General features: G+C 41.8%; 1 protein-coding gene across 1 annotated transcript in view; it reads right to left on the bottom strand.

Moving 5' to 3' along the window:
• The window catches only part of syne3 (spectrin repeat containing, nuclear envelope family member 3), a 106,632-nt gene that overhangs the window by 82,746 nt on the left and 1,824 nt on the right, over window positions 1–22,062 (bottom strand). Inside the window, exons 2-4 of the mRNA XM_084045241.1 lie at window positions 15,114–15,274; window positions 11,147–11,319; window positions 2,692–3,001 (exon numbers count right to left, since the gene is read on the bottom strand). Of these exons, the coding sequence (XP_083901367.1) occupies window positions 2,692–3,001; window positions 11,147–11,319; window positions 15,114–15,257 (627 nt within the window). The 5' untranslated portion in view covers window positions 15,258–15,274. The remainder of the gene's footprint in view (window positions 1–2,691; window positions 3,002–11,146; window positions 11,320–15,113; window positions 15,275–22,062) is intronic.

Raw genomic sequence — 22,062 nt, 5'->3', positions numbered from 1 at the left:
AGTTCACAACGTGTCGCGATACGACAACATTGTGAGCTTGTAGATTTGTGAAACTCTTAGAAAGTGAAAATTAAAGTGGTTAAGTGTGTCTGTGGGTTTTATAGATCTTGAACCAAGGAAAAGTATCAATTCCTGAAAAGTAAGTTTTCAATGGACTGCTGAGAGAAGGGAGCAGTCTAATGATCCAGAGCCTGTCACTGACAGCCTGTGAGTCGCACAAAAAAAGGCACCAGATGTCCTTCCTCCCAAGAGCATACAAACTTTACCAGAAGTAATAGAAACCTTTTACTGTTTGATGATTTGTGTTTTGTTTTATTTATCTTAGAGCGGTCCTCTTTCATCTGTAAGAAACATCAACATTCATACCGTTATGCAGCAAAGATGTTTTGTTTTATTTTTGCTTTTTACCCCCAATGTGGTAGTTTTTGCCAATTGATTCCTCCCCACACACATTTGTGTGTTGTCACTGCTGTTGTATCCTACTGACTCACCTGCCAGTGGGGAGCCCCCACCGGGAGGACGTAGAGCCTTCGTCCTACTCCTCCCGATCAACACTCGCCCAACACTCCCCCAGCCCGTAGGAGTACATGCAAGGGATAATTGCCGGGTAGCTGGTCATTATTGAAAAATAAATCCCGACAGGGTGATTATGCACCGACGCGGAGCGGAGTATACATGGTAAGACTTCTGGACCTAAGGAAGTGGCCCAATTTCTTTCCAATATGGCTGCTGTGCATAGAGCCTATTCTCCCACCCACCCCCCCCCCCCTCCCGGCCTTACACCTCACACTGGCACACCCTCCCATCAGCCACTCCTACTTCCATATTTTCAGTCAAATCGGACTTCTGACTCACATAAGACAAAGAGGAAGCCACAGGGAGATGGAGAGGAAATGATAATGTTTTGCATTGACACACAGTTGAAAGACACAATGAAACCCAGCATTGTTCATATTGACTTTTTCAAATCTACCATTATGGAGAATATTGTCAGGCAGAAACCTTGTGTGTCCATATTTCAACTTGTTACGTTTTTTTTTCTTTTTTGTAAATTAATGCCCTACTTCTTCATACAACAGTGTCGAGCAAAAGTAGCGAAAATAGCAGATCTACAAGTTCACAACGTGTCGCGATACGACAACATTGTGAGCTTGTAGATTAGTGAAACTCTTAGAAAGTGAAAATTAAAGTGGTTAAGTGTGTCTGTGGGTTTTATAGATCTTGAACAAGGAAAAGTATTCATTAATTAAATCATTAAATAATAACTACATTGGATCCACTGGAACACAACTTATTTTATTTTTTCATTTCCTGAAAATTAAGTTTTCACTGAGAGAAGGGAGCAGTCTAATGATCCAGAGCCTGTCACTGAAAAAAGGCACCAGATGTCCTTCCTCCCAAGAGCATACAAGCTTTACCAGAAGTAATAGAAACCTTTTACTGTTTGATGATTTATGTTTGGTTTTGTTTTATGTTATCTTAGAGCGGTCCTCTTTAATCTGTAAGAAACATCTAAATGAATACTGTTATGCAGCAATGATATATTTTTTTTGTGCTTTTTACCCCCCAATGTAGTCGTTAATTATCCCGCTTATTACACGGCTACTTAATAAATAAATTAATAAATGTACCCAGAAGTAACAACAACATGAAGTATTTCCTTGCTTACAGCAATGAAAGTATTCCATAAGGTAACCGGAAGACTTGCCCCAAAACACGCTCGCCCCCATTCTTTTCGCGGACCAGTGGTGAATACCACGTGAATACCGCCGGATTTGCCCCAGGGCGACTGTTTTGGGGCGAGCGTTTTGGTGTTGCTGGCCATCCGCCCAGCTGAACACGGCCCCCTCGACAAACAAGGAAGTGTAGATCAAATAGATACATTTTCGGTTACTGCATCGTCTATTTCTCACTTCAAATGTTTTCAAAAACATTCTTGAGAGCAACGTGTAGCTGTAAATGACATGGGGCGTGTGTTTACATGGCTGTCATGTTGGATACAGCATAAAACCAAGCAGCGCAGGCTGATACGAGCAGGTGCTCTGAGCCTTTGATTAGACAGCGGTCTGTTATAGAGCTCATCGGTCATTATTCAGGAATAACACACCGCTGAATTCAGCTGCTGACTAATCGGAATCAAGCATTCAACCAAGCCTTGTAATAAGCAGATATATCACCCTGCCCGCCCAGCTTCCCTGCCCCGAACACGGGCCAATTGTGTTCATATAGACGCTCGAAAAAGCCGGATGCTCCATGGTGGATTCAAACACACAACCTCCGCGGTGGTGGGCAGGGACTTTACCGCCCGAGCGCCAGCAATGATGTTTTCTAATAAACAGTGGTGGAAAGTAAATTTACTTACGCGTTGTGAACTTGTAGATCTGCTATTTTCAAACGTTTTAGTACTTTTACTTTGTTGCTTTAAGTATATTTTGAGGGCAATACTTTTGAACTTTAACTCAAGTAACATTTTGAACACAGGCCTTTTACTTGTAACAGAGTATGTTTATATTGTGGTATTGCTACTTTTATTTAAGTAAAATATCTGAGTACTTCTTCCACCACTGATAATAAACTTGAAACTTTTGGACATACAAAGTTTCCACCCAACAGAGCCAATTATGACGCCATAAATTCAGCTCTCAGCTGTGTGAAGTGAACAACCCCCCCCCCCAACCCCAACCCTCTCACCTCGGCGCGGTCGCGGACGTCGTTGTACTCCCCCTGCAGCCTCTCCTGGGCCCGGGGCTCCACGCTGGGGTCCTCGGTGCGGCCGTGCAGCGCCGCCGCTTCGTCCAGCAGCCGCTCCAGCAGCGGCGCCTGGCCGCGCACGTCGCTCACCGCCACCCGCTGGTGGTCCACCTGCCACAGCTTCTCCTTCACGCCCAGCTGCAGCTCCACGTCGGCCTCCAGGAGGCGCCGCAGCCGGCAGAGCCACGTCTCGAACTCCTCGTACGCCTTCAGGTACTCGCTCCAGTGCAGCCACACCCACTCGATGCGACTGGGAGGGGGGGGGGGATTGGGATTTAGATTAATAGGCTCTATGCACAGCAGCCATATTATCACTTCCTTCACAGGTGTTACCAATGATACTAATGAAGGCTCTGTTCCATTTAGTCTAGCACAGTGGTTTCCACGACCCCCATAACTCTGAGAGTGTACAAATGGAACCAAATGGACCCGTACACTCTCAGAGTTACACACCTGTAAGGGGCCATTTGGAAGCCCATGAGGGTCCCTGGACCCCAACTGTAGACCCACTGGTGTAACAGAGTGTTTCCAGTGAGCCAACACGCACAATAGAGAGCCTTCATTAGTGTCATTGGTAACACCTGTGAATGTCTTCATAATATGTCTGCTGTGAATAGAGCCTATTGCCCCAGCCCTACTTCCGTCGTACAAGGTATCGCCGGCCGGCAATAGCAGATTTACAAGCTCACGCCGTGTTGCGATGCTAAGCGTAGGCCTGTCACAATTATTACATACTTGTCTAATCGCAATTATTTGAAATAATCATCATAATCGTTTCCATGTTGAAATTTTTCCCCACATTTTCAAATATAAAAAAAGCAGAAACAGCAGATCTACAAGCTTGTAGATCAGCTATTTCAGCTTTTTTTTTTTTACATGTATAATAGTATTACATATGTCAATAATTTCTTTGAATATTTCAGTTATTTGTCAAATCTGCCCTGTGCAATGTTTGCCTAAAAGGCTTCACAATGTTTCAAACACAAAATGTAATTGTTAATCGCAATTATTTGAGTGACAATTAATCGTCAACATAAATGTGTAACAGCCCTAGCTAAGCATTTTGAGCTTATAGGCGGCTATTATAGGCAAATGACACTTCATACGAGTGAGTATAAAAATTAAGCATTAGGTTAGTACCATGGCAACTTTTTCAGCTCAAGACTCGAAAGATAAATGTGTTGTATCCCCAGGACCCAAACATACATTATGAATAGCCACAACATCGCCATTTATAAACTACTGATAAAAAACACAACAAACCATGAGCTGAAATGTAAACAGCTTAACACACAGCATCTGATCCACATACTTTAAGATTGGACTGTGATTTTAAGCTTGACAAACAGATTAACTCCATTGTTAAATCCAGCTTTTATCAGCTGAGCCTTTTAGGCAAAGTCAAGTCTGCTGTAACCCTTTTAGATTTTGAACGTCTTATTCGTGCTTTTATCTCAACCCGACTGCTGTAATGCACTTTATGTTGGCGTTAGCCAAGCCTGCATGTCACGCCTACAGTTAGTCCAATGCGCTGCCGCTCGCTTCTTAACTCTTTTACTGCCATGGACGCGTTTTTGAGTCAATTGGTACCCTTTTCCGTTTTTCACTCAGAACCAGGAGATAACGCGATCCAAAGATTTGCTGCTCTATTCACTTCCCTGTTAACAGGGGCACGGAAGTATGATCACATCTGCCCGATTCTTGCCTCCCTCCCTGTTCGTTACAGGATTCAGTTTAAGATTTTAACGTTTGAAACAAGCGAACCATGGCATGCCATGAAACAAGTGCTGGATGTGTTTCCATGCTGCTACGGCTCGCGGTTTCAGATAAGGTTCTAAGAACCATAGTCCTTGGGCCAAACCCCAAAATCTCACATATCGCTACCACCTGGGATGGCAAATTCTAGTTGGGATTTTTTTATTCCTATACATCCCTAGATATTATTTTTGTATGATAGACCTTCCTGAGGCCCAGCTAAATTGGGGTTATCAGCTGCGAAAGTTACCACCCCCCATTGAAAAATGGCATTTTAGACACATGTGCATATCTTGGTATTGGCTCACGTTCAGGGCATATTACAATGTTTTATATTTTATGTTTGGTATCATTTTTAAGGGGACACTTTGAGCTTTCATTCGAGCCCTTTGGTGACTATGTATGATAAGTACAGTGGTCACTGGAGCTCTTCAAACCTTTAATAACCTTTTTTTTCTCACAATTTCCGCCTAAACCATATATTTTCTTTTAGTTCTGTGGCATCAAGAAACATCAGAGACACAAAACACAACAACTGGAATACTGACATGACCCTAAGGATTCAGGAAATGTATAATTTACCCATAGTATTTCATTCTGGGGTGGTAATTTTCAGCCTTATCTTAAACAAGCACTTTTTATGAGAAATAGACCGGTCAATAGGCATATAAGAAAGAGTACCACTAAACCTCCCTAAACATTGATACAAAAGGGTTTTCAATTGATTCTGGTACCTTTAGGCATGCTTGAGAACATCCCAAATATCCAGGAAAATATACTTAGCAGAAAGGCATAATTTTCAAGATGCCATCCAAGATGGTCATGCAGTTCTGGGCAAGAACCATGCAGTGTTTTGCATTCAGTACAAATATGTAATTTCTGCCTATTGTAAAAAGGAGACCACTTCTAGGAGAGGAGACTGCATCTATAGCTGTATGAGACCACTGTACTGTATCTAGAAACCACTGTACTGTACCGAATATATTGGAAGTGGTCTGTAGACCACTCTACTGCATCTGTAGACCACTCTACTGCATCTGTAGACCACTCTAGTGCATCTGTAGACCACTGTAGTGCATCTGTAGACCACTCTACTGCATCTGTAGACCCCTCTACTGCATCTGTAGACCCCTCTACTGCATCTGTAGACCACTCTAGTGCATCTGTAGACCACTCTACTGCATCTGTAGACCCCTCTACTGCATCTGTAGACCACTCTACTGCATCTGTAGACCACTCTACTGAATCTGTAGACCACTCTAGTGCATCTGTAGACCACTGTAGTGCATCTGTAGACCACTCTACTGCATCTGTAGACCACTCTACTGCTTCTGTAGACCCCTCTACTGCATCTGTAGACCACTCTACTGCATCTGTAGACCACTGTAGTGCATCTGTAGACCCCTCTACTGCATCTGTAGATCACTCTAGTGCAGACCCACACTGTATCTATTGCTATCTGAGACCACTTTACTGTATCTAGAGACCACTGTATTGTGTATATATATACCACTGTACTGCATCTATAGCTATATGAGACCACTGTATTGCATCTAGACCACTGTGCTGCATCTATATCCCACTGTACTGAATCTATAAACCACTGTACTGCATATATAGACCATTGTACTGCATCTAAAGACCACTGTACTGCATCTATAGACTAGCTACTGTATCTATAGACTGCTGTACTGTATCGATAGACCACTGTAGTGCATCTGTGTAGACCATGTAGTGCATCTGTAGACCCCTGTCGTGATCTGTAGACTACTGTCTTGATCTGTAGACATCTCTGGACACTGATACTGCATCTGTAGACCCCTCTACTGCATCTGTAGACCACTCTAGTGCATCTGTAGACCACTCTAGTGCATCTGTAGACCACTCTACTGCATCTGTAGACCACTCTACTGCATCTGTAGACCACTATACTGCATCTGTAGACCCCTCTACTGCATCTGTAGACCACTATACTGCATCTGTAGACCCCTATACTGCATCTGTAGACCCCTCTACTGCATCTGTAGACCCCTATACTGCATCTGTAGACCACTGTAGTGCATCTGTAGACCACTCTACTGCATCTGTAGACCACTATACTGCATCTGTAGACCACTATACTGCATCTGTAGACCCCTCTACTGCATCTGTAGACCCCTATACTGCATCTGTAGACCCCTCTACTGCATCTGTAGACCCCTATACTGCATCTGTAGACCCCTATACTGCATCTGTAGACCACTGTAGTGCATCTGTAGACCACTCTACTGCATCTGTAGACCACTATACTGCATCTGTAGACCACTATACTGCATCTGTAGACCCCTCTACTGCATCTGTAGACCCCTCTACTGCATCTGTAGACCACTCTAGTGCATCTGTAGACCCCTCTACTGCATCTGTAGACCACTCTACTGCATCTGTAGATCACTCTACTGCATCTGTAGATCACTCTAGTGTATCTGTAGACCACTCTACTGCATCTGTAGACCACTCTACTGCATCTGTAGACCACTCTACTGCATCTGTAGATCACTCTACTGCATCTGTAGATCACTCTAGTGCATCTGTAGATCACTCTAGTGCATCTGTAGATCACTGTACTGCATCTACCGAGCCTTTGTGGCGACATAGTCATGTTAAATGTGCTTTATATATACATGTTTAAAGCTGTGTTGAGTTGAGATACAGTATAGTGGTCTATAGATACAGTACAGTGGTCAATGTATGTGGTCTATAAATGCAGTACAATGGTCTATACATGCAGTACAGTAGTTTATAGATTCAGTACAGTGGGATTGGATGCAGCACAGTGGTTTATAGATTCAGTACAGTGGGATATAGATGCAGCACAGTGGTCTAGATGCAATACAGTGGTCTCATATATGCAGTACAGTGGTCTCATGTAGCAATAGATGCAGTACAGTGGTATATATACAATACAGTGGTCTCTAGATACAGTAAAGTGGTCTCATATAGCAATAGATACAGTGTGGTGGTATATATACAATACAGTGGTCTCTAGATACATTAAAGTGGTCTCATATAGCAATAGATACAGTGTGGTGGTCTAGATACAGTACAGTGGTTTCTAGATACAGTACAGTGGTCTCATACAGCTATAGATGCAGTCTCCTCTCCTAGAAGTGGTCTCCTTTTTACAATAGGCAGAAATTACATATTTGTACTGCATGCAAAACACTGCATGGTTCTTGCCCAGAACTGCATGAGATAGGCATACATTTGTCATGTCTGTACAGGAGAGGCTTGTAGGTATCCATGTATCCCATTTTCATTCACATATATTGAGGTGACAGCTCAAGGGACCATTTGGAAAATGGTGATGGTCGTTTTTCCCTCGCCAAAATGTTGTCTTAACTTTGAATCATTAGGTATTTAGCCCCCTTCCCGACAAGGTAGCATGACAAGGTTGGTCCCATTGGAAACCTGAGGTTGTCTGGAATCAAATGGTATCTCTATCTTTGGGCTACGTCTAAATTTGAGTGTTCCACAGTCTCCGAAAGACAGTCTCGCCAGCGTTCCAGCCAGCCATCCCGCAGGTCTCATAGGGTTAATAAAACATTGAAAAAAACACACTTGGGACCACTTTTTTTCTTGGGATCATCAAAATCCCAATATTAGAGGTCCTATGGATGCCAAAAATCAAAACTAGAAAAAAAAATAAGCAGTCGCGCGTGGACCCCTCCTAGGGCCTCTACTACTTCAGCTTTGATTCCTGAAAAAACTGCTCCACCACCAAATAGGCCACACCCACTTCATCAACTACTTTAATTGGACACAGGTTTGTTTAATTTATAAAAAAAAGGAGCAGTGTGATGTCCAAAAAGTGTGTTATATAACTTTTAATATGTTGTTGGCTATGAATGAAAATCCGCCTATAGAGAAAAATAACAACATGTCAAAAAATATAAAAAGCTGCTCCTATGGAAAGTCTATCATATTTTTATTTACTTATATTGGCCCAAAAAACAATTTAGTATAGGTAAGGTTTTGCCAACTTTGTGGTAGCGATATCTCGTCTGGCCCAAGGACTACCAACTTTGGGCACTGCTCAGGAGGTGGTACTAACCCCCCTAGTTCTGGTGAGAACCCACAACTTATACTTTCAAAGTTTTTCTAAATGAATGAAAACAGCACATCTACACAAGTACATGCTCTCACGCTCACAACGGCAACAAAAAAAAAGTATGACATACCTAAACCTTCAGGGGTTGGTCTGATTATTATGGAGTCGTGAACAAAAATCGTTTATAGAACTTAAGGGGTTCTGGGAAGTTTCAGGTTACGGAAGGTTCTGGGTTGCCTTTCGTAATTAAAAAAAAAGAGCCTATAGTCGACTGATTTCAGTCATTTTAATAAGACTATAGAGTATCAGAGTAGGTCAAACTAGCAATAGAATGCATGGTCAGAAGCATCTTCCATAAAAACCCTAATGGTCTCAGACTTCATAAAAGCAAATGGTTTAAAGCCTCAATCTGCAATTTCTTCAAATGGTTGACTGTATGTAGAACACCAAGAACATAGGTTTAGAATTAGCGGTGGTTCTCAAAGTGGGGTCCGGGGACCGCCAGGGGTCCTTAAGGGGGTTCCCCAGCCAAATGATTGATTAGTTAGGAACCAATTGGACTCTTATGGGTCTGTAACTCTAAGTTATGGGTCTGAGTCCTAACGGGTCCATTTGGTTCCATTTTTGCACACCTGAATTTAACACTGATACTACAGAGTAGATTGGGGTCCCAGAGAACAAAATGGTATCAAATGAGGGTCCGTGGGCCTAATGCATATCAAACTGGGGGTCCTTGAAATTAAATGGTTGAAAATCACTGCTATGGCTGTAAAAAAAAAAATCTTCTCTTATGGGGGACTCTGGAATATCTGTTAAAATGGGAGTCAGCGGGCTAATATGTGGCAATGTGTCAAAAATCATGACAATTTGTGACAAATCTTTGAATATATACATATATATCTTTAAAGTGAACATTTTTAACTCAAATCTTTGCTTCTGGGGGTCCCTGGAACTGAATATTTTGACGTGGGTCTCCGCGGCCAAATACATACAAAATTGTGGGGGTCCTTGGGCATGAACACGTTTGAGAACCACCGATATAGCGGCGTACGTTTTTTTCAGAAAACTGTTAGGATTTAGAAGAAATGTTTTTGAATCGTGTCCTCGGGTCTTAATGGGTTAATCCCCGAGTCACACGTGGACCCCTAACCAGCCCTGTGGTGCAGCCTGAGGGTCCTCAGGCAGGAACCATGCCGGACAAGGACAAAAGGTGAAGCGTGTCTTTGCCGTCATGGCTCCTCCACAGGAAACACCTGCCTGAGGAGCCCACAGCAGGCAGAAAGGTCACCGTCTTCTTTGAAAACCACAACACTTCAAAAGACTTTCATTTAATTGAAAAGTCTTTTCCGTGATTAAAATGCTTAATTTCATTTCCATAATGATTTAATTTCACGCAGCATTGCCCTTTACATTATATACACGTCAAGCCTTGTTTTGGTTTTTTTTGTGAACCCCTGCATCCATATTGTGGTGGGAACATTAGCCAAACATAGCCGATCTACAAGCTCATCACAAAGTGATGCATTGTGAGCTTGTAGATCGGCTATTTTTGGCAAAGAGATTTGGTGTAGACGGAAAAAAGTGGGCCAAGTACAGTTGTAACTCAAGTCCAGCTCTCTAAGACTACAGGGGTTTAAAGTGCTTTAGTTTGATGTAAACACTTTGTTTGTATAGGTGCTACATGAATGACATTGTATTAGTATTATTATATAACTACAGTAGATAATTATAAGCTTCCAGTGGGAGGGTACTGTTAACTCATTGAGTGTCATTAACGTGTTTCACGTGTTTTACCGCTATGGCTCAACGTGCCAGTGACGTGTTTTTGAAAAAATAGTTTAAAAAAAAGTTTTCTTTTTTTTTTTTAAACATGTCCAGAACCCAAGATATCATCATCTGAAGATTTGCAAATCCATCCACTCCTTGTTTAACTTAGAAATGAAAAAGGCTGTATCTCACTTCCTAACCACTTTTTGTTTTCTGTGAAAAAAACTCTGGCACTGGGACAACATAATATAGAAATATGTTTTGTTTATTCGTTTTCGTTCTTGTACATACTCATAGGTAGTACAATTGAGTGCCAGAATTGCCAAACGTTAAAAAAAAAAAAAAAAAATCTGGCACTCAATGAGTTAAAGTGGGGTCCGGAGACCCCCAGGGGGATTTAAAAAAAAAAAGAGACACTTAGATAATTGGCACCGGGTGAAAAAGGCTTACAAAATCGTGGGATAAATAACATTTTAAAAAGAGAGAGAAAACAATAGCATATGCTATTTTTGTCATTATCTTTTTTGAAAAATCTCTTTTTTTGTTTTAACACAAATCTTCTCTTCCGGGTGTCCCTGGCACAAAACATTTTCAGATGGGAGTCCACAGCCAAATACCTTGACATAATTATTATTTTGTCTTTAGTTTGATGTAACACACTTCGTAACTTTGTTTTTACTGGCGCTACATAAAAGACATTTTAATACCATCATTACATAACCACAGTAGATAATCATAAGCTTCACTGCATCTGTAAGCCGACATGATGACACAGTTATACAGTACCTGTGGCAATGGATGATGTAGGTCTGCGTCTCCTCCCACTGGGCTTTGAGCTCTTTGAGCAGGGCCAGGGTGTGGTTCCTCGTCTCCTCGTCTCCGCTCTGCAGCAGGACGTCGGCGGCCACCAGCGCCATGTCCATCTTCACGCGGCCCTCGTGCGAAGACGCGTGGATTTTCTGGGAACAAGGAGCACAACACGCGTGCGCGTGGCTTTTATTCAATGGGGTCAGACTTCTGAATGAAACCGGTTTAACCCATTAAGACCGTGAAGGGAACGCATCCGGGTCATTTTAAGATTTCTTTTGGGATTTCTTTGGATATTCAAAAATAGCAGAATATACATAAATACATTTTTAACTCATTTTTTTTTTTGCTTCTGGGGGTGCCTGGAACAAAATATTTTGAGAAGGGGGGAGGGGGGTGGGGGGGGTCCGCGGACAAATAAATATCATTTTGGGTGGTCCTTGCCATGAAAAAGTTTAGAACCACTGATATTATAGCAACAGAAGTTTTTTCAAAAAATAAAACTGTTTTTATTTGTTTTTAAAATTTAGGAGACATTTGTAGAATCCCCAGAGGCAAAGATTTGAGTTAAAAATGTTTGCTTTAAAAAAAATATATATATATATATATATATTGAAAGATTGAAAGACCAAATTCTCGTGATTTTTCAAAAAATAGCAGATCTACAAGCTTGTAGTGCGACACCGAGTGCCACGCTACAAGCTTGTAGATCTGCTATTTTTTTTATAGCCAAAGTATAAAATAATGGTTTAAGTGGTTACACAGATGCGTTCCCGGTTTTAATGGGTTAAAAGGGTAAATGACTGAAGCAGTGCGATGATCTTTTATTTTATATCGTTGATGTCGGGCAGAAACCTCTTATCTCCATATTTGAACTTTGTGTGTTTGTTTTCCGTAAATGAACGCCCTATGTGATCATACTAGAGCGTGACACAAAAGTATCAAAAATAGCAGATCCAGAAGCTCGAAACGGGGGGCGAAGCGACACGCTTTGAGCTTGGAGATCTGCTACTTTAGCTGTTTTTTTTTTTTTTTTTATCCTGAAAAGTAAACGTTTTGGACATATGAGGTTTTCACCACGACAGAGACAATATATTTCTCAGCCCTAGATCTGCATTATCGTCTCTTTCAGGTGGAAACCTTGTACTGTATGACCAGAACTGTTACTTTTCAGGAAAACCTCTGTTCCAATGGATCAATGTAGTTATTTAGTCACAAGCTCTGGTTAATACTTTTCATCGGCTCAATATTCATAAAGCCCACAGACAACACTCTGTTTCACTTTAACCCATTGAGACCTGAAGCCGATTCTACATGTCTCCTAAATCTCAACAGTTTTCTGAAAAACGTATGTTTCTATATCAGTGGTGCTCAATCTTTTTCATGTCAAGGACCCCCACAATTATATGTATTTGGCCACGGACCCCCATCAAAATATTTTGTTCCATTGACCCCCAGAAGCAAAGATTTGAGTTAAAATAAATGTTTGCTTTAAAAATACATATATTCAAAGATTTGCACATATCTTCACGATTTTTCAAAAATAGCCAAAAGTGTAAAATAATGCTTTTTAGCTCAAATCTAAAAATGACACAGTTCCAGGTCTTAATGGGTTAAAACTTTCGCAGAAAATAGCAAATCTACAAGCTCACAATGCGACGCGCTGTGAGCTTGTCGATCTGCTATTTTTGCTACTTTTGTGTGACACTGTTGTGTCATATGGATACAAGGTTTCTGCCCAACAGCAACAATATACGGTAGAACATCATAGAAAGAAATAGTCATATCAGAGCTGCGAGCCTGCGACACATTACCCTTGAAAGAAGGGTTGAATCCTATAATAAAACAACCACCCAAACATGCACACAGTCTTTTCTGCGTCCGTTTATAAAGCAGAGATGGCTCCTGCTCAGGAAAACATATCTTCCATTCATGGACGAATCCAGTGTTTACATTAGGGCAGGGCAATACCGACAAGATCCAATATCACAACAACACAATATGTTTTACCTAATACCTCAGCATCAGTATTGTGACGATAATATCACATTGTGATGATTTTTCTTTTAGATCTTTTACAATAAATTCCCAAAAGATTTTGACAATTTCTGAAAGTACAAAATATGGTGATTCAACGTATCTAATCTCACATAACGTTATTGCATCAATATATTATATATTTTTGATACCCATCACATCCCACGGTGGGACTTCAGCTTTCGGCTTCACGCAGCTGAGGGCTTATATTAGATAAAGTTGTGTATTTAACAGTCAAACAAACAAGTTGTATCATTACGAGTTAGAATATGTCACAGACACTAGGCTACTACAAGGGCACTTGTGAGTAAAGTTGGCAAGTTGCCCTACTACAGTTTAACAACAATGCAATTTGAAGATGAAACATCCAACACAGTCGCTTAAATACTCTTCCCAACAGCTATAGGCTACTGCAACTGTGGCATCCAGGTGAAACACGACGTTAATCATAAAGGTGGACCTATTTTTAACTCTATGAGGTGGACACGTAAAACGTTACCACTTGAATAGCTCCATGAAGAGACGACAAGATTCTCACAACTCATCAACTTTCCCACGGCTGTCCCAACTAGACGCACAGACGGCATCCACTGCCTAACTATACAGTATAACCTCCTGTGAGTGAGTAGTGGTCTATAATGTATTGCCCTATAGGTCAGCTGAGCCCCGTTATGAAGGATTCATCTGAAATGCCCAATTTTGTGCAGTGCCCTTTGATTAGAAAATGCGTTCAAAAGCAATTGATTATTGAGAAACCATTACGCACGCAGCATGCACAAACGGTAATGCGGGTAATTAATGTTGTGCAAGATGACCCTGCTATATAAAATGTGTATTTTACTCGTTCATCACGGTTCACGTTCAAATAGCTCAATCCAAAATATAATGCTGTAGGCCAAAGTGTTAGCTGTATTTACACACCTGCTTGTCATTAATGCATACAAATAATTATGACCGTTATTTTTTATCGGATGTCCGATAAATTTGAATCATTCCGGACATTGGGACCGGCACATTAAAATCCTAGTGCGACACCTGAGACAGACAGACAGACAGACAGACACATTTTTGCTTCTGGGGGGTCCCTGGAACAAAATATTTTGAGATGGGGCTCCGCGTCCACATACATTTTGGGGGCCCTTGACACGAGTTTGAGAACCACTGATTATAGCAACATACTTTTTTCCCCCAGAAGCAAAGATTTGAGTTAAAAATGTTTGCTTTAACCCATTAAGACCGGGGACGCATCTGCGTCTCATTTTAAGATTTCTTTGGGCTATTCAAAAATAGCATATCTACAAGCTCGTAGCGCGGCACCGAGTGCCGCGCTACGAGCTTGTAGATATGCTATTTTTGAAAAATCTTGAAAAAATATTTTTCAGATTTTTTTCAAAAAACTGTTGAGATTTAGATTTTTTTTAAGAATCACCTCAGGTCTTAATGGGTTAAAAAATACATACACACTATATTCAAAGATTTGCACACATTTGCACAGGGTTTTTTTTCTTCAAAAATATCAGATCTACAAGCCCGTAGCGGCACTCTGTGCCGCGATACGAGCTCAGATCTACAAGCCCGGAGCTCACGGCACTCTGTGCCGCGCTTACAAGCCCGTAGCGTACGAGCTTGTAGATCTGCTATTTTTGAATAGCCAAAGAAATGCAAAAATGTACACGGGTACTTTCCCGGTCTCAATGGGTTAACTCTCTTAGACCCGTAAAAAACCTAAAACGTACAAGTTGGGTGGGGCCTCTCTTCTATTAGCAGTCATTTAAAAACTAACCGTACAAGTTGGGCTAGGCCCCCTCTCTCTCTCTGCTACAGTACAGCTGTCACATAACAAGGAGCCTGAGGGTTAGAAGTGAAGGGGGTCATGTCGTGTATTCTATTTAAAAAGACTCTCACTCACCTCTGTCTCCCGGAGCCTGGCCTCCAGGGCGGCCCGGGGTCCCTGGGTGTTGTCATTGGCCTGCAGGCGATCCTGGACCGCCTGCATCCAGGCCTGGGCCGCCTGCAGGCTGTCCCTGAACTCCTGCTGCTCTTGCTGGGTCATGAGGAGCCGTCGCGGTCCTGTTACCATGGAGACGGAGCAGCTTTAAAAATGGAACGTCAACAGATTTCGGGGAGACAAGTTGGAAGCAAGAGCATGCTTTGATGGACTTAGTTTAAACTTTTTTTGGGGGGTGAACTATCCCTTTAAAACTTTAAAGGGATAGTCCACCCCAAAAAAAATCTCGATTCGTCACCCCATGGAGACTTGAATTCATGGATATATATATTTTTTTTTTTGTCGCATTCCTAAGCCAATAATTTGAAGAGCAGCTGACCGGTAGGCAGTGGTTCCGGTAGGAGACACAAAGGAGACTATTTGCGTCTCCTACCGGAAGCGCTGCCGTTCATGGAATTATTGGCTTAGGAATGCGACAAAAAACAAAAAATATATATAGCAACATAATGTTTTGTAATGTTTTAATACATATTTGAAGTTTTTCAGAAAACTTAGGTCAGGATTTAGAAGATTGTATGAGCCTGTAGTGAGCCTGTAGATCGGCTATTTTCACAATTGTTTGCGCACCACCATTGTACAACTAAGTATACAGTAATACTATCTATTCGAGTTGTTTTCATGTTGATTCGTTGATATGTAAAAATAAAATAATTGCTTATCGATTATTCAGTTAGAAGTCGTTTATTTATTGGTTCTAAATATCGGTTTAGATTTATTTTCCCATAATTGCCCATCCCTAGTATCAAGGTATTATGGTATACCAGCGCACTTAAAGAGATCCCAGAGGTATGATTTTCTAAACTTATTTCCTATCAACAATATTCATTATTCTATGGGCTGTGTTAAACCCAGCAAGACCTTTCTAAGTACTATAGGCCAGTGGTTCTCAAAGTGGGGTCCGGGGACCCCCAGGGTGTGACCACTTATACCCTATTTTAGACTATTCAAAAATAGCAGATCAGCAAATGTTGAAAAATGTAGATAAATCTTGAAAAGCTGTGAACATATGGGAATGATTTGGATACATTTTAACCAAACAATTCTTCTCTTATGCAAGTCCTTGGCACAAAGCTTTTTATTCAGAAAAGGGAGTCCACGGGACTCTATGCCTAAAACCTAACCTCACAAACACTATGCCTTAACCTAACCTTAACCCTAATCACACATACACTATGCCTAACCCTAACCTTAACCCTAACCTCACAAACTCTATGCCTAAACCTAACCTTAACCTCACAAACACTATGCCTAAACCTAACCTTAACCCTAACCTCACAAACTCTATGCCTAAACCTAACCTTAACCCTAACCTCACAAACACTATACCTAACCCTAACCTTAACCTCACAAACACTATGCCTAACCCTAACCTTAACCTCACAAATACTATGCCTAACCCTAACCATAACCTCACAAACACTATACCTAAACCTAACCTTAACCTCACAAACACTATGCCTAACCCTAACCTTAACCCTAAACCTAACAGAAATTATGCCTAAACCTAACCTCAAAACTCTGCCCGCCTGGGCAAAAAAACACAGACAGAGACTCTCCCGGGAGTCCACAGCCAAATACATCGATTTTGTGGTCCTTGACACGAGAATGTTTGAGAACCACTGCTGTAGGCAAAACTGCATTTGAAACAGACAGCACTGTGGGGTAGATTAGTCATACCGTACTGTGTAGCCCTGTGAAATGACAGGAAGGTATGAAGGTGTGAACAAAATAGATACCGCCCAATCCTACCTCTGACCCTCTATGAGGAATGTGCGGAAAAAAACACACACACACACACACACACACACACACACACACACACACACACACACACACACACACACACACACACACACACACACACACACACACACACACACACACACACACACACACACACACACACACACACACACACACACACACACTGAAGACAGTGAAGAGAAGTTTTATTACTGTCTCACTATGCAGGCGGGCCATTTGTTGGCAAAGAGTGTACACATTGAGTCCGTTCAAAGTGGCTTTAAAAACTACTGATTAGGGATGGGATGGGACGATAATTGTTATTATCGGTTATCGTGATAAAGAAACGCTCACAATAATCTGATATCGCGCAGATATTCATTTATCGTGAAATTGTCCTCCGTCATACACTAGGATGAATTAGCTTTTGTTGAGCTACACATTCAGTAATACTTGGCACGCTCTTATTTCACTGTACGTACATACATCGATTCGCCAGGAATAGCAGATCAACAAGCTCGCAACGCAATGTGAGCTTGTAGATCGGCTACTGGCTATACAAGGTTTCTACCCGACAGCAACAATATAATTTAGGAGCACCAACCACACATACAGTACTTTTCTTTTTTTTGTTGTTGCACTGTGACAGGACAGATTTTTGGGTGCATGTGTTGCCCCAAAATGGGTGCACTCTAGAGCCCTGGAACATGATTTAGTCTGCTTCAATCAATCACGTGAAGAGCTTGCAAATTCGGTTAGGCTAAAATACAGGCCCAATTTGCACCTCGGTGGCACCAATTTGTAAGACTTTGGTTTGTTTTCATTCAATCACCAACCACAGAATACAAAACATCACATTTGATGCCAGGCAAGTGCACGCTTCCAGAATAGAAGCGGGCGGGTCCCCAGATGATTAGCTTTAATGTGCAACATTGTTTTCTCACTCAACAGTAAACAAACCAAGATACAGTATAAGTGTATACAGGGTATCTAGTCATTTCTAAAGTGACAATTTAAGGATTTTTAAGACCTTTTTAATATAAATTGGCCAAATTTTACGTAAGAAAGGGGCAAACTTTGTGAAAATAGCAGATCTACAAGCTCACAACGCCTTGCTGTGCGAGGGCGAGAGCTTGTAGATCTGCTATTTTCACAATATCTGTCTGTGGAACAGAGTGAAACTAAATGTAATTCCTACAATTCCAAGTGCTTGTCGGGGTGGAGGGTCCTCAGTCCAAATATGATTATTTGGGGGGGGGGGGGGGGGGTCTCGGCCTGAAAAGTTTGGGAACCCTTGCTGTACCATAACATTAGATGTACAAGTCAAGAACTCTGCAAAGACGTGGCATCGTTCTACTCTGACATTTAAATCATCATTTAATGCTCAATAGTCATAAACTTCACATTTACAAATACATTTTTAGGCTAAGATTTTATGCGTAGATCTTAAAGCATCTCTGTCATTTTAGATTGTATACATTGGCTATTCAAAAATAGCAGATCTACAAGCTCACAGCTTGTCACTTGGTGTCGCGCTGCGAGCTTGTATGTCTGCTATTTTTGTGTGAGAACTACTGATTTAGGAGGCATTTTGTAGAATCGGCCTCAGGTCTCAATTAAAGCAGGATCTACCAGAAACAACTTTAACTACCAAATAAATGAATACCCCCATGGTAACGTTTGGCAGTCGATTTATTTTTGGCTGAGTTTTGACTAACTACAGTGAACAACAGTCTAAACAAGACTGTAAATTCTCACACTTCACCCCTGGTGTTTTGCAGTTGACGAACGTTACTGGCACACTTGCAGGAGAGTGACATAATTTGAGTTAACTGACAATGTGAATAACGCCACGGGGTTTCACACATGGGAACCGACGTCTGTCACCGTGGTATGTAGCCACAGCAGCGTCATTGTATATCGTTGCCGTTGGGCAGAAACCTTGTAACTCCATATTGAAACTTTTTATGTCATGTTTTTGGGTCAATTAATGCCGTCATACAAGAGTGTCACAAAAGTAGTGAAAATAGCCAATCTACAAGCTCACAACGCGTCGCGTTGTGAGCTTGTAGATCGGCTATTTTCACTATTTTAATAATATAACAGTTTTGGTTTTGGATATATTGTACCAGGTTTTTTTACTTGACACCGCACTACACAGCAAAATCCTGTATGTTAATTTAAAGCTACCCTCTGTAACTACCCTGTTCTACCCCAGATTCAAACCCGGGTGTCCAGCGCAACCAAGTGCTTTTTTTACCACTGAGCCTGCCTGCTTGCTCAGGGGAGAACTTTTATTTTGATCTTCAGGGCAGTACCACTTGTCCCAGTCGTGTCAAGAGCAGGGAGACCAAATACAACCACCCCAGTTGTATAACTTACATTGCATTAGCATGCTCTACAGATTGGACAAAATAGCATTGAATTTGTAATCACTAAAAGAAAGTTACAGAGTGGAGCTTTAATTCCGAGAATGTGTCAGATTTCAAGTGATGTTACTGTGCAAGTGTGCTACTGTTAAAGCAGTGGTTCTCAAAGTTGGGTCCGGGGACCCTCAGGGTTCCTTGAGGGGGTTCCAAATGGACCCTTGCATGTCTGTAATTCTTAACCCATTAAGACCGGGAAGGGAACGCATCCGTGTGTCGTTTTAAGATTTCTTAGGCTATTCAAAAATAGCAGATCTACAAGCTCATAGCGCTATGAGCTTGTAGATCTGCTATTTATTTTTAAATCATGAAAATTTGTGCAAATCTTTGAATATATATATATAATTTTTAACTCAAATCTTTGCTTCTGGGGGTCCCTGGATTCAAATATTTTCAGATGGGGGTCCGTGGCCAAATACATATCATTTTGGGGGGGTCCTTGACATGAAAACGTTTGAGAGCCACTGATATTATAGCAACATCCCTAAAAAAAAAAAAAAAAAAAACAGTCAGGATTCAGAAGACATTTGTAGAATCCTCAGAAGCAAAGATCAAAGATTGGCACACATTTTCGAAAATAGCCGATAGTGCCGCGCTATGAGCTTGTAGATCGGCTATTTTTGAATAGCCAAATAAATCTAAAATGACAGATGCGTTCCCGGATTCAATGGGTTAAAGGCATAATACTGTATGTAACCTTTTTAACCATCATTTCCCTCTATATTATTCAGTCACTGGACTGGAGTAGTGTGGTGGTGGTGTCTCTGTTTACCTGCAGAAACGCTGTATTGTGTTGTTTTCACTGTTTGTTTTGGTAGCCCAAAGACGTCCCTGTCCACCAAAACAAACCAAAATACAGTGAGAGAAGGCGGTGCGTTTCCGCAGGTAAAACACCGCCATACCACTGCAGTGGCTTTCTATGCCTTCAAAAGTTACATTCTATGCCTTTAAAATAAAATACAAGTTTCAGAACCATTGCTGTGATAGAGGCAGCTGAAGAAACCCTTGAAAAACAGGGGGAAACAAAGACTAGAGCGAAGAATGCAACATAAAAAATGTCAGGGACGGAGGCAGGGCCTTGTTGGCAACACATGAACACATATAGTGGGTACAGGGCACCACATATTTTCCCCCTCTCTCTCTCTCTCTCTCTCTTTTTTCTCCTTCTTCAGGAAAAGGACAAACCCAGCAGGCAGAAATGAGCCATTTTCCTGCATGACTCATTTCTCCCCATACCACTACACTCTCCTTGTGGGCTCTCTCCGTCTCTCTCCACATTTAAACTGCTGGAATGTTTTCCCTCCAGAAAGCCGCTGTGGGCCGTGGATGTATTAAAAGCAGCGACTCAAATCCTCAGCGTTAAATGTATCCATTTGTAACTCTAACTGCCGTTTACAAATGTACACTCTAGTCTCCAGAGTTAAACTAAAGGACTACGGAGGACTTTCTGACAGGATGTGTGTCCTTCCTTGTCACTCTTACAGTGACACACTCCCCAAACCCATGCATATACAAACATATCAAACATACTTTTTTTTATTACGCGTGCTCGTGCGCTGTGAGCTTGTATATCTGCTATTTTTGAATAACCAACGCAAAAATCGTATTATGACACGGACGCTTTCCCGGTTTTAATGGGTCAAGAAAGATGTGTCCTGGTAGCTTAGTCGGAAGAGCTCCGTCTCGCCTTCGGTCCCGACCACAAGGCCATGGGTTCGATCCCGGGCACCGCCAACTCAGCGTATGAGTAGCACGGCTTGAGTGTGCGGCAAGTTGTGCGGTTAAGTTAAGTACTGGGGAGCTGATGGTAAGGTGTGGCACTCCACCTCAGCATTCCACCTAACAGGGGTCTAGTGCAGGGGTCTTCAACAGGGGGTCCGGGACACCTCGGGGGTCCTCAGAGCTACTACAGGGGGTCCGCCAAATCTTTGTGTGATAGGATTTAGTTTTTTTTACATTAACCACTTGAACCCTAGAATTATTTTTCTGAGGGGAACATTAGCCGAAAATAGCAGATCTACAAGCTCTCAACGCCTCGCGATGCGAGGCGTTGAGAGCTTGTAGATCGGCTATTTTTGGCAAAAAGGCTATAGGTGTAGAGGGAAAAAAGAGCAGACTAAACAAACCTTTAATCTGAAACACAATTTTATACAATATAGAAAGTAGGGGGTCCCTGCTTCAACTCTCTCTCAGCTAGGGGGTCCTTGGCCTGAAAACGTTGAAGACCCCTGGTCTAGTGCATGGTGATACCAACTATACTTGCTTACAAGAAGATATAAAAAAAAACTGTATTGAGGAGTGACATCATAAAAGAAAGGGCTGGGGACGCTCACTCAGCATTTTAGGAGTGTGTGGAATGACTGGAGCAGTGGTTCTCAGAGTGGGGTCTGGGGGACTTGGGGGGGGTTTCAGGGGGTCCGCAGCAAAATGTGTGTAACCAATTTAACGCTATACACAATCAGCTATTTGAAAAATAGCAGAGCTACAAGCTCACAACGTGACACGAAAACAATCTGGAATACATGTGACAAATGTGGAATATGTTTTGAAACATTTTTTTTAACAACATCAATCTTGTATGGCGGGGGTCCCTGGCACAACATATAGAGCGCCGAAGTCTGACGTAATTTACTCATCCTACCTGGGTCGCGGTTTATTTCCCCATTCAGAATTCCCATAGA

Source organism: Gymnoscopelus microlampas, assembly GCF_963454915.1.
Source record: "Gymnoscopelus microlampas genome assembly, chromosome: 20".
Classification (NCBI taxonomy): domain Eukaryota; kingdom Metazoa; phylum Chordata; class Actinopteri; order Myctophiformes; family Myctophidae; genus Gymnoscopelus; species Gymnoscopelus microlampas.
The sequence above is the reverse complement of the archived record's forward strand: the minus strand, read 5'-3'. Positions and strand labels throughout refer to the sequence as shown.